Source organism: Osmerus mordax, chromosome 13, assembly GCF_038355195.1.
Source record: "Osmerus mordax isolate fOsmMor3 chromosome 13, fOsmMor3.pri, whole genome shotgun sequence".
Taxonomy (NCBI): domain Eukaryota; kingdom Metazoa; phylum Chordata; class Actinopteri; order Osmeriformes; family Osmeridae; genus Osmerus; species Osmerus mordax.
In genome coordinates, this window is record NC_090062.1 from 17281124 (window position 1) to 17297040 (window position 15917).

General features: G+C 46.7%; 1 protein-coding gene across 1 annotated transcript; it reads right to left on the reverse strand.

Moving 5' to 3' along the window:
* Positions 1-1979: 1979 nt before the first annotated feature.
* Positions 1980-6619, reverse strand: eif3m (eukaryotic translation initiation factor 3, subunit M). The gene is made up of 11 exons (XM_067248843.1): positions 6495-6619; positions 5869-6001; positions 5345-5483; positions 4983-5106; positions 4617-4711; positions 4263-4346; positions 3951-4050; positions 3691-3772; positions 2757-2900; positions 2526-2586; positions 1980-2212 (listed from the first exon to the last, which is right to left on the reverse strand). The coding sequence occupies exons 1-11, from the start codon at positions 6534-6536 to the stop codon at positions 2089-2091; spliced, it is 1128 nt and encodes a 375-aa protein (XP_067104944.1). The 5' UTR covers positions 6537-6619; the 3' UTR covers positions 1980-2088.
* Positions 6620-15917: the final 9298 nt, after the last annotated feature.

Consider the following 15917-nt stretch of genomic DNA (forward strand, 5'->3'; position numbering starts at 1 on the left):
CCCCGTTGCGCCAGCGTGGCGCTAAACGTTAGCCCGTCGGTAGTTCTCCAGGGGACGCATTTAACCTCGTCCAAAAGCTGAAGCAATCACTTTATGGCCCTGATTCGTATATCCGTCCCGCAACCTCTGTCGAAGAACAGTGACCCTTGTTCGCAAGATTTACAGGGATTTTAAAGAAGAATCTTAGTTTAATGACCTTTTAATGGGACGAAAAGCCGTGTAAGTAATAATTCACACCGAATGGCAAGGCGGTCTATCCAGACGAGAACTTGGTGTTCACAACGCTGCCTCTGCACTTTTAAAAGAAGTGTATAAATTAGCCCTGTAAACCGGCACTTCTTGAAATAGCAGTTTTATGACCTTCTAATGGTGCAGAAATGCTACCTTTATATGTCAAGTTTCAGCTTGATAAACCGAGTGATAAGATTCCCGTCAGCACAGCATTCTAAAAGACCAAAGTTGAAGACTCCAACCAACAGTTTCCAGTTCTTTCTCAGGGTGTGAATAATAAACAGAGAGAAGAGTCAGATTCGAGGGGAGAGAGTGGGAGAGAGTGAAATAACTTAATGGGCTGTTGGGGGTTTCCTTGAATTTCTGTCACTACATGTTTCTCTTAGTTCACTAGCCCAGTGTGTGGGTGATTGTAATGAGGCTGCACTCCTAGGAACCATAGAGAGAGCACGGCTCTGCTGGGAACGTCATGTGATCTGGTCTACCTGACAGGACCTGGGGACCCCTCTCCCAGAGGACAGGGAGAGGCTGCGAGCGTGTGCAGGCTGGGAGACACTAAGTGATCGCATCACCAGCACACACACACTGCTAGCGAACAGCCCTGTACAAACAGCATAGCCTGAACATATTAACTATCTGTGTTCATTATAAATTATATAGACATTTTTATTACTCCTCTTTTAAACTCAGCTGTAAAGCTACCGGGGTGAGAAAGGTGATATATAAATTACAAGATATTCTTTATACTACTTTTCCCTAAACACTTCTCTTGTATTTGCTTTGTATAAAAAGCTTCTTCTAAATGTAGGCTTGTGAAAATGTGTAGTGCGCTTGTGGAAAAAGTGGCATAAACCTATTGTTTGGCCTAATGTTCATGATTTATAGTTGACTGTCGATTATTTTATTCATCCAAGCAAACAGGATGAAAAGGACAGAAAAGAACTAAGAGCTATAAGTGGACTAATTAACAACCGGTTTGTCCAGCTACTGATCATGTAGGTAAAAAACTCCAGCACTGATACACACTAGTATGCAGGGAAACATTCCTTTGACTAAAGTTAAACTTTGCGAAAGAGGTCTTAGATATCCTCACAGTCCCATAGGGAAGGAGCTACAAGTCTTCCACATTTCATGCCTGACTCAGTCCATTAATCATCCCAGTTCCCATCCAACAGTCTGGATGAGCGCCCGTCTCACGGTGTGATCACACCACCGGACACTTACTCAGCCTCTTCAGTCTTGGAACAAGGCCCGTTAAAGTACCCAGAATATTAGCAGGCCTACGAATGGACTCTATTAGCTACTGTTAGCCTAGATGTGGAAATCAGTCACACACAATCTAAATCTACGGTTTGTAGGAAAAACATTTGCCTTCATCGTTTAAAGAAATCTGGTCTGTAGCTGAAATATTCGTCAGCAACCACAGGAACCACAACACCTCAACTGACCACGGCGTTTCTAGGGCGACAGGCCGGTGAATACAAAATGACGGCGGCTCATTATGCCTCTATAATACTAGCAAGCTGTTTAAAAATGGTCAGGATGTGCGATCCTCTCTTACCAGTCAGTAGTCGGCCATGTTTAAGACACCTTGTGCTATCGTTCTAGCCCACGTGGAACCTCAACAAAGACGTCCCCCCCCAACACAAGGAACAAGATTTGCGCAAAGGACGCCCCATATATTGAATCAAGTCAGGTTGATCCAGGTATCATTCAGTGGAAAAGCACCATAACACCTGGAACCAGGGTAGATCTCACTTTATATTTTAATGGGTGGATATAAAAACGCTAACAGATTGAGCCTGTTTGGAGACCGGAGGAGCTGGGTAGTTGAGGGGGGGGGTGCTGAGGCGGTGGTTAGGCCGAGGGGGAGAGAGTCTGCAGGCTGGTCTTCACCGTGGACAGGTTCACCTTCCAGGCGCTCAGGCTGTCAGCCAGCTGCTGCCACTGCTGCTTGCCAAAGGTACGGTGTGTGCTGTGGCTGTAGGGGGGAGAGAGAGAGGGAGGGGTGAGAGGAGGGGGAGAGAGGGATGGAGGGGGGACAGGAGGGGGAGAGCCATGGAGGGGGGACAGGAGGGCAAGAGGGGTGAGAGGAGGGGGAGAGGTGAGGAGGGGGGACAGGAGGGGGAGAGCCATGGAGGGGGGACAGGAGGGCAAGAGGGGTGAGAGGAGGGGGAGAGGTGAGGAGGGGGGACAGGAGGGCGAGATAAAGAGAGGACATGTTAAGCTGATGAATGTAAACATGAATCAGGGAACACATTCGACAGCCTTGCAGGTGCTTTTAGGTTACTTACCTCACAACAACTTTGCGCTGTGTCTGGTCGATTTTGCAGTACACCATTTTAGTCCTCACAGCTACGAACAAGAAGCATATAGGAAGGAACTCAGAGACAGGCAGAGAGAGTGTGTGTGTCAAGAGAATCATGAAACCAACAACAAATGCAGCAGTGCCCAAAAAGCACATGAAGTTATGGGTCCCAGCAAAAGGGCCCCACAAGCCCACACCACACACACAGAGAAGTTACCATCGATGACGAAGGCTTCTACGTCCTCCGCTCCGATCTGTAGCTCCTGCTGCATGGTGTCGAAGGAGATCTCCTTGAACTCCACCGCCATCCCCATGAAGGTGAGGAGACGCATCTTAGACAGGTTCTGCTCGTGGGACAGGTCTGGACACACACACAGAGATCACTATACCATAACATTACTATACCATAACATTACTATACCATACCATAGCTATACCCATACCATAACATTACTATACCATAACATTACTATACCATAACATTACTATACCATAACATTACTATACCATACCATAGCTATGCCCATACCATAACATTACTATACCATAACATTACTATACCATACCATAGCTATACCCATACCATTACATTACTATACCCATACCATAACATTACTATACCCATACCATAACATTACCATACCATCACTATACTCATACCATAACATTACTATACGATAACATTACTATACCATACCATAGCTATACCCATACCATAACATTACTATACCATACCATACCATAGCTATACCCATACCATATTCCCAATTCATTCATGAGGAGCGATGATCCGAGTGTGTGTGTGTGTGTGGTCGTCATTATCCTCTCCACCATGAACAGATACCCAGTTATTCCACCTGACTGAGGGAGGGAGGGTGTTTGGTTTGCATCCCTGCCCAGCAGGGAGGAGAGAGAGAGGACCTGTTCTGATTAACACAAACAGCCCTCGCACGGCCGGCTGTGGGGGTGAACGCCACCAGTGCTGGTGTGAGGGAGGGTCGGCGCGGTAATTACACCTTGGTGCAGTGAGGGAGAAGCTGCTGACACAGGCACATTCCTGCTCTGGGACAACAGCGCGCTGGCGGCTGTGTCACCGTCGGCAGTTGGGCCGCTAGCTGCGAGCTAACCACTCTGCTCGTGCCCTTACTCACCGAGGGAATCGATGAAGTCTTTGTTGTTCTCGTAAAACTTGACGTAAGCCACCAACTTGCCACTCACAAAGATGGTAAGAAGCTAAAAAAAGATACAAAAAACATTGATCAATTTTAAGTTAAGGGGTTAACATGGGGCGCTCAAGTCAGGTAAATCTACTTAGTCCCTTTTAACAAGGTCACAGAGGGCATCACAGACACCAAAAGGTCAGCAGGAGAGGTCAGGAGTCAGGCTAGAGGTCAGCAGGGTCCATACTCACGTCGTGTATGAGTTCTCCCTCCAGGAAGCGGACAGGCTTGAGGGCCAGGAGGTGGTCGAACAGGAAGGTGTTGGGGTCCTTCAGGGCGCGGACGATACACCTGGGGGAGGAGCCAGCAGGATGTGAGTGACAGCAGGGACAGCCAATGAAGAGAGGCCATTTTCAAATGCAAATTAATAATGTGTCACCATAGCAGATGCTTATCCAAAGCAGCGTACGGGGGGGGGGGGGGGGGGGGGGCGGGGGGTTTGAACCTGCGACCTCTTGGTCTGCAGTGAAATGCTCTAACCACTGAGCTGGGAGGGGTTCTACCTGTGTGCGTCGACGCGAGCCTGTGAGGCGTTGTCTTCTGTATAGCTCCCCAGGAGCTCCACCATCACCTTGGCTGCAGAGTCACTGGGACAACACACACATCAGGATCACATGATACACACATCAGGATCACGTGATACACACATCAGGATCACGTGATACACACATCAGGATCACATGATACACACATCAGGATCACATGATACACACATCAGGATCACATGATACACACATCAGGATCACATGATACACACATCAGGATCACACAACACACGACACACACACACACACGGTATAGATGTGTGGTAACAGAGCAGGTCTGAGATATAGATGTGTGATAACAGAGCCAGTTACCTTTTCTTACAGTCCACCAGAGCCTCGTACACCAGCCTCAGTAGGATGTGCTTCTTCTCTGTGTTCAGATTCCAGTCTGTGATCCACTTACGAACCTAAACATTTACATTTCATTTATATTCTGTTATTTTAGAAGCTTTTATCAAAAGAAACATTTCCTTTCAGAAAACCCACGCACAACCTTATTAATGTGTTAAAAACAACTTCCCCTGCAAACTTCCCGTAAAAATCTATACAGTCTGAGAAACACCTTGAGTGAGAACAAAGACCTTGCTTAGGTGAGTGTGCAAAGTGAGTGTGCAAGGTGAGCGTGCTACACGAGTGTACATGGCGGGCCTGCAGGAGAAACGCAGGCAGCGAGCGTACCTGGTCGAGGTCGGTGGGGATGAAGGCGATGGCGTTGCAGGTGGCGGCCACCTTGATGAGGCCGCAGTACACCGTGTACCTCACAGGCGTGTTCTCATCCATACCGTGAAACAGATTACTCAGCCTGCAGCCACACAGGAACACAGGACGACAGAGAGACTAAGAACAGATAGAGACAGGACAGAGATATACAGAGTGTGTGTATGAGAGATTGAAAGGAGAGAGAGAGAGGATAGAGATATTGAGATTGAGATAGAGAAAGAGATATTGAGAGTGAGAGAGAAAGAGAGATATTGAGAGTGAGAGAGATGATAGAGAGATATTGAGAGTGAGCGAGATGATAGAGAGATATTGAGACTCACAGCTGCATCCTGAGAGAGGGCCTCTCTCCCTCCCGGAACTTCACCAGCTTCTCACAGAGACTCTCGATCAGGGCTTCCTGTTTCTCTGTCTCCAGGATCAGCAGGAGGGACACGATGCTGTTCATCACGCTCTCCACGTCTACAGAACACACGCACACAACAAGGGAGGGTCAATGGACTGCATTTATATAGCGCTTTTGTACCTTACCCAAAGCGCTTTACATTTTTGCCTGTCATCTACATGTTCTCACACACACGCACACACGCACACACACACACACACCAACCGCGGCGAAGCTGGCCTGCCCACATCAGGAGCATCTTGTCAGGAGCAAGTTCTCAACAAGGGTCAAAGTTAGAGTGGATTCCACTTAGTGGAGGAAAACGAGTAGAAATGGGAAACGAGAGAAAGTAGGGATGAGGACGGGAACATGGAGAGAGAAGACGTTGCGATGGGGCGTTGCAATGGGGGTTGTTGCAGGCGTCTCCGACCGTACTACTTGGATGTATCTCCCTTTCATCACCTTTGTCATCGTCCTTTAGACAGACGTCACACGCCTCGATGATCTGCGCCAGGTCTACGTGAAGACCCAGTTCGGAGTTCTCCTCAGAGATCTCTGCTCCCTTGGCCTTCAAGTAACATCTGAGCTCGGACGCCTGTCAACAATACATAATAAGTTAATATACTCGACATTTCACTAAAACAATGAAAGGTCATTTATCTTCTAGATGCGTAGTCTGGGATAACGATCTGGCAAACATAAGTGTAACTCTTAGCTATGTAGCTGGCTTTACCTTTAAATATTGCTAGTTGCAAGCTAACAGCTGGCAGAAGCAAGTGGATAATGTTTTCTTTGCTGAAGTTACCACAAACTTAACTGTTCACATGATATCAAAAGAACTAGCTGGCTAGATGTAAAATGTGTCTAGGTTCAACATTTACTAGGACGTAAGACAGCTAGCAAAATTAATTAACTAGCAACATTACGCATAATGAACACAGGCTCTGCTTCGACTCATGTGGCTAGCCTTGGTAGCTTGCTACAATTAGCAAGCATAGAGCATTAGCTTGGGTGTTCAACCTTTGTCAATGCATCCCCATATGGGTTTTTACTCGTTTGAAAATACAGTTAAAATACTTCTATCGTACCTGGTCCTCCTCTGTTATGTCGATAAATGCTGGGACACTCATTTTGGATGATTTTAGTGAGCACAGACGAAATCCACGCTCGCACCGCTGATGACCCCGGCGGAAAAGAAAAGACGAAACTGCCGGTGAACGTGATGGACTTCCGGGTTATCTTGTTAACGGGACCGCACTACAAAAATTGGATTACATGCTGAAAAAAATGGGTTTTGGTGATGTGTAGGATAGAATTAATTCATCTAATGTCACGGACCTGTAACAATACACATTTACAAGACACACTTACAAGTCAGTTACTTGAATACGATAAATAATGTTTTGATTCAGTGATATTTTGTCTTCATAGCTTACTGGGTGATGAAGCGCTTGCAAAAACTACAACAGTATCAACGGTACACTCCAACCAGAGTTCATAGTGTTCAAAGTTTATGGATTGCATGATAACAAGACCATCTCAATGTCCCATCATTAAACTCTCATATCAGAGCATTTATCTCATATCAGAGCATTTATAACTCTTGGATGAGAGTTACGGAGGTAAAGGCGATCCGCAGAGGAAGGTTATCAGATTGAATTTACCGGTGAAGACCACCGTGAAAACAGCGTAGGTTTTAACCTCCGGAAAACATGTTAGCATCAGATGGGGTGACACTCCCCCCTGACCCAGGGATACAACACTGGAGCCTGCAGGCCCTATATCAAGTGGGATATCCCGGCTAAGCTAGCTCCACTGACAGGCCACTTTCCCCAGGAGTGATTGAGGTGGTGGGGGTTCCAAGGTCGCGAGGGAGTGACTGGATCAGCAGTTCACTTTAAAACCAGGGATTCAGTTTACCAAGTTATCAAGGTGTCAGCCTCACTCTTTCAGGTTAAAGCTGAGTTCCAAACAATAGAGTCCTTTTTAACCTTCCCATAAAACTGATGCATTATGACCCTGACTCTGACCACCAGTCTCGGTCGGTCAACTGTCACGATTATCCTGTCATGGAGTTACAACTGTGGGTCTCAGAGGTGAAAGTCAATACCTATTTCTTATACTATAGACGAAGTCCATACTGAATGGACAGTCACTGTCCAGTTTAAACTTGCCGCTTTGGGTTAGAAGAAGAAAAAAAAAGGGATGGGTCAGAATTCTTCCTGCGATTTTGATTCATTCAGAATCACAGGAGAGAGGGAGAAAGAAAGAGAGAGAGACAGAGAGAGAGAGATTGGGGGTGAGAGAGAGAGAGATTGGGGGAGAGAGGAAAGAGGGAAACAAAGAGAGAGGGGGTGAGAGAGACAGAGAGAGGGAGAGACAGAGATAGGAAAGAGAGAGAGAAGGGGGGAGTGTGTGTGAGAGAGGGAGAGAGAGAGCTTTTGTGGTATGTCTCTACTCATGTTTCCTCAGAAGACGTTCTTACCACCTCACATATAAAACTGTAAAGTAGTAAACCCTGTTATGCTTGACTGGATAAGCATCTGAGGGGGAAAGCTCAGGGAAGCTGAGGGTTTCACCATAGCGCTCACTCGATGCGTCACCCACTTCGGAAGGATAGTGCCTGGTACCAAACACCCTCTCCCTCCCTCCTCCCTCCCCCCTCCCCTGTATACCCTGTCACTTCAAGGAATTTACAGCCAGTTCTGCCAAAGTGGGGTTGTGCAACTGGAGCTTTCATTAGCTGATTAACAGCTGTTGTCAAGTGCCTGGTGTATTTCAACCCCAGAATGAGAGTTTCTTGTGTTTGAGGGAGGAGGGTGGAGGGGGGGAGGGTCTCTCCAGGTGCACATGAGACATTGTTTCTTGTCTTTTTAAAGAGGTTGTAAAAACGCCTGGTTGTGATGTGAGTCTGAGGATACTGCATCTCCTCTGCTTGGTCTGTGTGTGGACAGGACTTGTTTATTAGAAGAGGGTGGATCAGTTCCTTGTCTCTGTGTTTTTGAGCTGGCAGTGGAAGCGTGTCTGTATCAGGGCCACTGGACGGATCCTCACGCTGGCCTCCCTCTGACCCTCACGTAGTGCCTCTCCCCTTCCCTATTGAAAAAAATACTTCCGGGGACTTTTATCAGCTTCATTTATTGATAAGACAGTTGGAGAGAGACCGGAAAGCAGGGAGAGAGCGTGAGTGAGGGAAAGGGGAGTGAGAGGGGGGAGAGTGTGAGAGAGAGGGGAGAGAGAGGGGGGAGAGAGAGGGGAGAGAGAGGGGGGAGAGTGTGAGAGAGAGGGGAGAGAGGGGGGAGAGTGTGAGAGAGAGGAGAGAGAGGGGAGAGAGAGGAGAGAGAGAGTTAGAGGGGAGGGAGAGGGGAGAGAGAGAGTGAGTGAGGGAGAGGGGAGGGGGAGAGAGAGAGGGGAGAAGGAGAGTGAGTGAGGGAGAGTGAGTGAGGGAGAGGGGAGGGGAGAGAGAGAGAGAGTGAGGCAGAGGGGAGGGGGGACATGCAGGATAGGACCTCAGTCAGATTCAAACCCAGGCCCCTGCATTGGCTTCATGGTTTGCACTCTTACCCAGTGAGTTACCGGGTGCCCCTCCCCTTCCCTGTTGACTGCAGACTCATCCCCAGTTTACAGTAAATCTCACAGCAGTCTGATGCTTTGAGGAATTTACGTGACTGTAGCGCTTGACTCAGAAACAGTTGCATGTTTCTGACTGTCAGAAGGTGTTGCAACTTCAGAAGTCCATAAGCCAATCAAGTCAGCCAGTGACTGTAACTATCACCATGACATTCCAAGCTAGTCATCGATCAAAAACGTTCAAGCAATTCACACAGTCCTCTCAGTACGCACAGCGAGATTAAATAAGCCTTTGGAAGGGAGTCTTTGGGAAGATGCACCATGTCTAGACCCTCGTCTCTACGACACGCTTGGCAGCTTGAACCTTCAGACTGGGTTTAACCCGTCCTCACAGAAACAAAGAGTTTACTGTGAGTTTAGCAGGTGTCTGCAGTCTCCCTGTCAGAGGGCCCTGTGGGGGCGGACGGCATCTAAATCACTCTTGTGGTCATCAACCAACATGGCCGCCCCTGTCCTCCCTTCCCTGGTCTCAGTCCCACAGTCCTCTCGTCCTCTGCCGCCCTCACACATCCATCAGACCAAACCTCATTAAAGAGGGAATTGCATGGGTGAGCTCCTTACCAATTTAGCCACAAACAAACCTTTAGGTTACCTCTTATTGTTCCAAAAAATAATAATCTCTCTTGTATGCTTGATTTATTTCTTCCATATGGTTAAGGTTAGAACTGGGAATATAATAATCCACTCATTGATTTTTGGGCGTTTTCAGGTTCAACTGAAAAGAAGACGTGGTTGTTGTCAAAGTTAGGAAACAAAATTAGAAATATGCAACTGTTGTTGCGTAATTGATGCTTGTTAGTCTATGACACCTGACTCATTCCTACACACAGGACCTGTGTGTGTGGGTGTGTGTGTGTGTGGGTGTCTGTGTGTGCGTTAAGGCCGATTTATACTACTCCGATTCCGTTACGGGCAGACAGAATTGTTGAAAACAATTCAGCGCCAGAAGAATAGGTGGCGCTGCACTGCCATGCTAGCTAGTTTATCGAAAAGTCAGAGCAAAATTACAAATTAGCCGTTTCATCAATAGAATAAGCACATTTTCAGCAACTACACTGATGCTGATTTACATGTACTGTTTAGCTGAAATATGAATTGTAAAAACTTACAGCATTGGCAGATTCTGTTTGTCTTGTTGGTCACGGCAACCCCGCCCCCGCCCCTGACCAAGTGGTTCTTAATACGGACCAATCACAGCCAAGGAGTATCCGTAAAATGACAGACTAGCGGACGGATAGTCAGGAAAATCAGGAGGTGCACGTAGAGCTCTCCGAGGGGCTCGGAGAGGGCGTTCCACCTCGGAGAGGCTGTTCCCTATGTCCGTCTCTGTGAAAAAGGAGTAGTATCATTCTGCCTTTAGTCTGTGACACCTGACTGCTTCCTCACACACACATTGTGTGTGCGTGTGTGTGGGTGTGGGTGTGGGTGTGTGTGTGTGTGTGGGGAATAGACTGAGGTGATGTCTGTCTAGCTGATCCTTTTATCAAAACAGAAGACGTTAACCCTCGTACCTCAGACCTCGTACTGTCTGAAGAATCACCGATGAACATCCCTGCGTGTGCGTGTGTGTGTACAGATGCATGTGTGTGTGTGTGTGTACAGATGCATGTGTGTGTGTGTGTGTACAGATGCATGTGTGTGTGTGAGTGCGTGTGTGTGTACAGATGCATGTGTGTGTGTGAGTGTGTGTGTGTGTACAGATGCATGTGTGTGTGCATGCACGTGTGCACATTTGCCCAGATCTTGATAGATGTTAAATGTTGTTGGTCTGCTTAGATAGCTGCTTAACGAATGTGAGAGATTATCTAGACACAAACAAGATCATCGATATCTCAAGGGAGCCATGGTTGACCTTTGACCTCCCAGATTGCGGGAACAAAACAGGGGACACAAATGAGGTGACAAAAGAAAAAAGAAAATAAACAAGGTTTGGTTTATTTTCAGACCTGGTTTAATACCCTGGATAGTAACGTCACTAACTTACTTCTGTACTGTATGGGTCACCCTCTTACCACTGCCATCTTCATTTCAGTTTCTTCCTGGAAACACCAGTTTTCACTCCTTAAGCCTCCCCCTGCATCATGCTGCAGCGTTCAGACTGCGGGTCCACAGCTGTACTGTAGTCATGGGCTGTGTGAGGGCGTTCATGTCACCGTACGGAAGGCCTGTGGTCTGTTTCAGGCTGATCTAAGGAGTGCAGAGCTGCAATCTGACAGGAATTCCGATGTTTCTGTCTGGAATGCAGCCGTAACACCGCTCAGAGAAGGACAGCTCGGTCTCTTGTCATCTAAGTGTGTTTACTTTATGTGCCCTCACTGGCTCGGAGGAGTGGCGCGGTGCAGAAGGGAAAAAATCAAACTCACTTACTTCTTGGCTGTAGTTTTGTAGCTGAGAATAATTTCCCATGCATGAACGATTTCCTGTGCAGTAAGGAGAGTTTTCAAAGTTTACCACCAGTAACTAATAGAAGAGTAGCCGAAAAATGGGTGATTCATGTCTGCGGACAGTTGCTTTCACAACTCCTTTTCACTCGTACACAGTGGTAAAGTTGATTTCAACACAATAAATTGTTTTATTGAATAATTACAGGCATTCAGGAAGCAGATTAAGGTTTTTTACCGACACAATTTCGGGGGGAGTAAAGCATTTAATTTAAAACCAGCATCTACACAAACAGCATCATTGCATGTGTGCGTGTGGGTGAGTGTGTGTGGGTAAATGCATGTGCGGGTCTCACAAACACATTATAATAAAGTAAGTAAATAACTGTCTTCAATCAGCTTTCCTTTTTAAGAAAATCTTCTTTCCATCGCTATTTTTATGACATTCATTAATGATACAATACATGTGTACAACGCGACATACAGGGAGGAGAGGTCAGCTTGAAGCCAGCTAACCTCTTCATCTGCTGTTAAGAGAGTTACAGCGAAGGAAACAAACCAGGATGTATAACACACAACCCTCTCCCCCAGATCTCTGTGTGATGACTGTGCTGCCGGACCACAGCTGGAAGGTGTGGCTGGATGGTGGTTTACTGTTGAAAGACTGATTGTGATTTCCACTGTCCTGCCTTGGTTCGTCTGAATCACAAACACCTGCTGGGATGGACCAGACATCAGTTACATGAAACCAGCAGCTCATCACAGATTCATTTAGCAGATACTCTTATCCAAAGCGATATTCGTTACAATACTGTTGAATTATTTCCCAAATAAGGAGAGCAATCTGTCCCGTATGTTTTTGTGGAGGAAACCATGAGTACAGGAAGGACAAGTAAGCTCCAGATATCTCCCCCCAGGAGGTGGCCCATCTGAGCACCAAACACAACCCCAGGCAGGATTCGAACCCACGACCTGCTTGCTGCGAGGCATGGGTGTAAGGCTTATCTGTCTGTGACTTCTTCACTGCTGCCTTTGCTCTCGCCGAGGTCTGTAATTAAGACCCCTACTTCTACGCGGAGAACATACTTTGAGTTTGTTTGGATTGCAGCTCTGAACTTAGATTACTCCTTGTAAACAACAACGTCTGACATGGTTGAGTAGCAGGGTTCTCACTGGTCACCCTGACCAGCAATGGGGGTGGGGGGGGGTCATCCTCTTTGGGAGTTTGGAATTCGAAGCTGGCGTTGTTCCAAGAGAACCATACTTCAAGGTTGTCTGAAGCGGAGCTTGGGCGGAGGAGGGGATGAGTGGATGACCTTACAGCTGGTGCTGCCACTTTTAGTGATCCTCTCTTCAGCCTAGCACCTGTAGCTCTGTCCTCACAGATAACACTGCTCTCTCCTTCCTCCTCCTTCTTCCTCTTCCTCTTCCTCTACTTCTGAAGTACCGCCTGCTCACAATCTGGCTGCTTTATTGTGTCTTCCGACTCTCTGTATACTCTCTGTATACTCTCTGTATACATGGTCATACTGTTAGCACCATATGTTCATTTTGCAGATCCTTTTATCCTCAGCAACACACAGGATTTGAACCGGCAACCTCTTGATCGGACAAATGCTCTTCTTCTAAGCACTTACCTTTGTGATCACAGAATGTGTCCCAGACTCTAGAACTAGAGATGATGCTTTGGATATGAGCGTCTGCTAAATGACTACATGTAGAGATTGTAATCTCAACCACACAGCTTCTAGAATGTAGAGCAGAGATTCCAGAATGAGAGATTCTAACCTCGACCACCAAGATCATAGAATGTGTACCAGGGCTGGGTAACCCTAACCCTATACTAGAATGTGACCCTGGAACGCGACGACACAAAGAAAAGGGAGTTGGAGCAGAGTCTCACACACAAGTCAGAGATGTCTGTTCTCCCTCAGATAGGTCTCTCCTCCTCTTATCTCTCCTCAGATACCCGGCTCACTTTGAAGTGTGTCGAGGCTTGATACGAGAGAGAATTAAAAATGTAACGTTGGTGCGAACGTGGGGAAAGAGCAGAGCTTGAAGTCATGTCAGCCGATTGTTGGTAAAAGTGCAGAGTTGGTTGGTTTAAGACGAGGTTAGCCGTGTCTCATTTGTACTAAGTTAGGGAATGAGATGGATGGAATAATGTTCTCAAAATAAACACGTTGTTCGACATTGCAGGCAGAAACAGAAGCCGCAGCGCTGAGCCACTGGTGACTAAACAGACATGAGCAGGACTTGTTATCAGCTGTGTCCTGTGCTTCTGCCGGGAAACAATGTTTGTTTGCGAGGATCAGCAACAGCAGAACACCTGCAGCTGGTCCCCTCCTCCTCCTAACAGCACTCAGAACACAAATACTGTCAATCTGATCCAACCAGATGACCACAGCATAACAACAAATAATAATAATTGTGATTCAAATAAGTTTTGATGAAATAATGATTGGAAGAAAGGGTGTGGTTCGATTGATTCAGTCCTGAACAAGTTCTTCTGCGTAAGACTACAAGTTTGAGATTAAAGTTTTAGGTTGAGATGTTGGGTAACAGATTCTGATTTGTTTCATTCTGGCAGTTCTGATCTCTCTAGGCCAATAAAGACCCTGGTTCAGCCACAAGGAGAGATGATCTGAGATGATGTTTTAAACCTGGTTTTGACCACAGATTGAGCATGTACAGTAATAATACAAAGTAGCAATTTTGCAGGTGATTTATCCAAAACAACATTGACAAGGGATCTGCAGCCTCTGGAATCTCCAGTCAAATGCTCTAACCACCGAGCTGAACTTATCATTTACATTTACATTTAGTCATTTAGCAGACGCTCTTATCCAGAGCGACTTACAGTAAGTACAGGGACATTCCACCCGAGGCAAGTAGGGTGAAGTGTCTTGCCCAAGGACACAGCGTCAGTTGGCATTACCGGGAATCGAACTGGCAACCTTCGGATTACTAGCCCGCTTCCCTCACCGCTCAGCCACCTGACTCCCCTATCACCTGCATATAGACCCCCCCATGGGTTAGACACAAAAGCCTTTTCATGACTCCACCCAGGGCCAGGCTCCTTTCTGTTCTTTGTTTTCTGGACTAGAGATATTTCTAGTGATCTGAAGAACCTTCGTGCATGACCTGCTTGGCGTCTGTGAGTTATGTTGTTTGCTGAGGAAGGAAAGAGGAGGACTTCTTAATTATTTTGGGAGCTATTACTTATGTGCTATTATTATAAAGAGAAAAAACTGTTTGCCTGGATTTCTCTGGGATTCCAGCGCGCTCCTCTGGGATGGAGAACTGCCTTTGGACTCGTTTCTGTCTCAGAAACCCAGTGAGTCACAGACCACAGGGATCTTAACATTTAGCAGACGCTCTTATCCAGAGCGACTTAAGTAAGTACAGGGACATTCTCCCCAAGGCAAGTAGAGCTAAGTGCCTTGCCCAAGGACACAACGTCATTTTGCACGGCCGGAAATCGAACCGGCAACCTTCTGATTAATAGCCCGACTCTCTAACTGCTCAGCCATCTGACCCCGCATCTTCTCTTATCTAGCGAGCAAAAGCTTTCAGGGGTCTGCTGAAGGATAGGAACACGAGTAAGTGCCATGATTATCAGAACATGTAGGGTAGTGCCATGATTATCAGAACACTTTCTCTGTTTTGGCATGCTCATGCGTTGATATCAGATGTTTGCTCCTGAACTTCAGCCCGGCTCCAACTTTGATTTAAGTCTGGCATCAGCCTATAAAAAAAAACTTCACATTGTGAAAACTTAAAGAGAATTAAAAGCTTTCTTAAAATAGCCCTATGTCAGTCAGATTGTGCAACAGTGACTGACTAAACAGTAACCTTTGCTACATCAGCAAATCTACATCTGTAGATTTCATAATTTGTGTAGAACAGTCCGGACAACAGCTCGCTCTAGGTAGCACGCATAGACTCACCAACGCCAGAATGAGAACATAAAATAAATAGTATTTTATCACATTTTGTACATGATCATGAAAGATTGAACATTTCTCACACTAGGTTTCGCTTCCATGACAGTCTCTCTCTCTCTCCACCCCTGGGCCACACATAGCCCCCCCCTCCACACACACACACACACACACACACACACACACACACGCAGCCCTCCAGAGTTGAATTAGGGGTCACTAAATTTCACTGGAAACACAGACCAAAATACCAGATGGTGGTGGAGGTGGAGGGGGTGGTGGTGGAGGGGATCAGCCCGACAAACTCAACCAGGACCTGGGCAGGAGCTACGAGATGCTGGCCTGGCCGTGGGCGCCAGAACGGAAGCGCACGTATCATGAGTGATGATGATGCTCGTAAATAAAATATAAACGATTATTAAGGATTCTTAGTCATCTTGTTCTCAGTCTTGAGGTTAGGTTTACTCATACACACACCTACAGGTACACAGAACCCAACCCTGGTCTGGTCAGCTGACCACAGACTGGAGCAGGGTTAGTCAGCTGACCACAGACT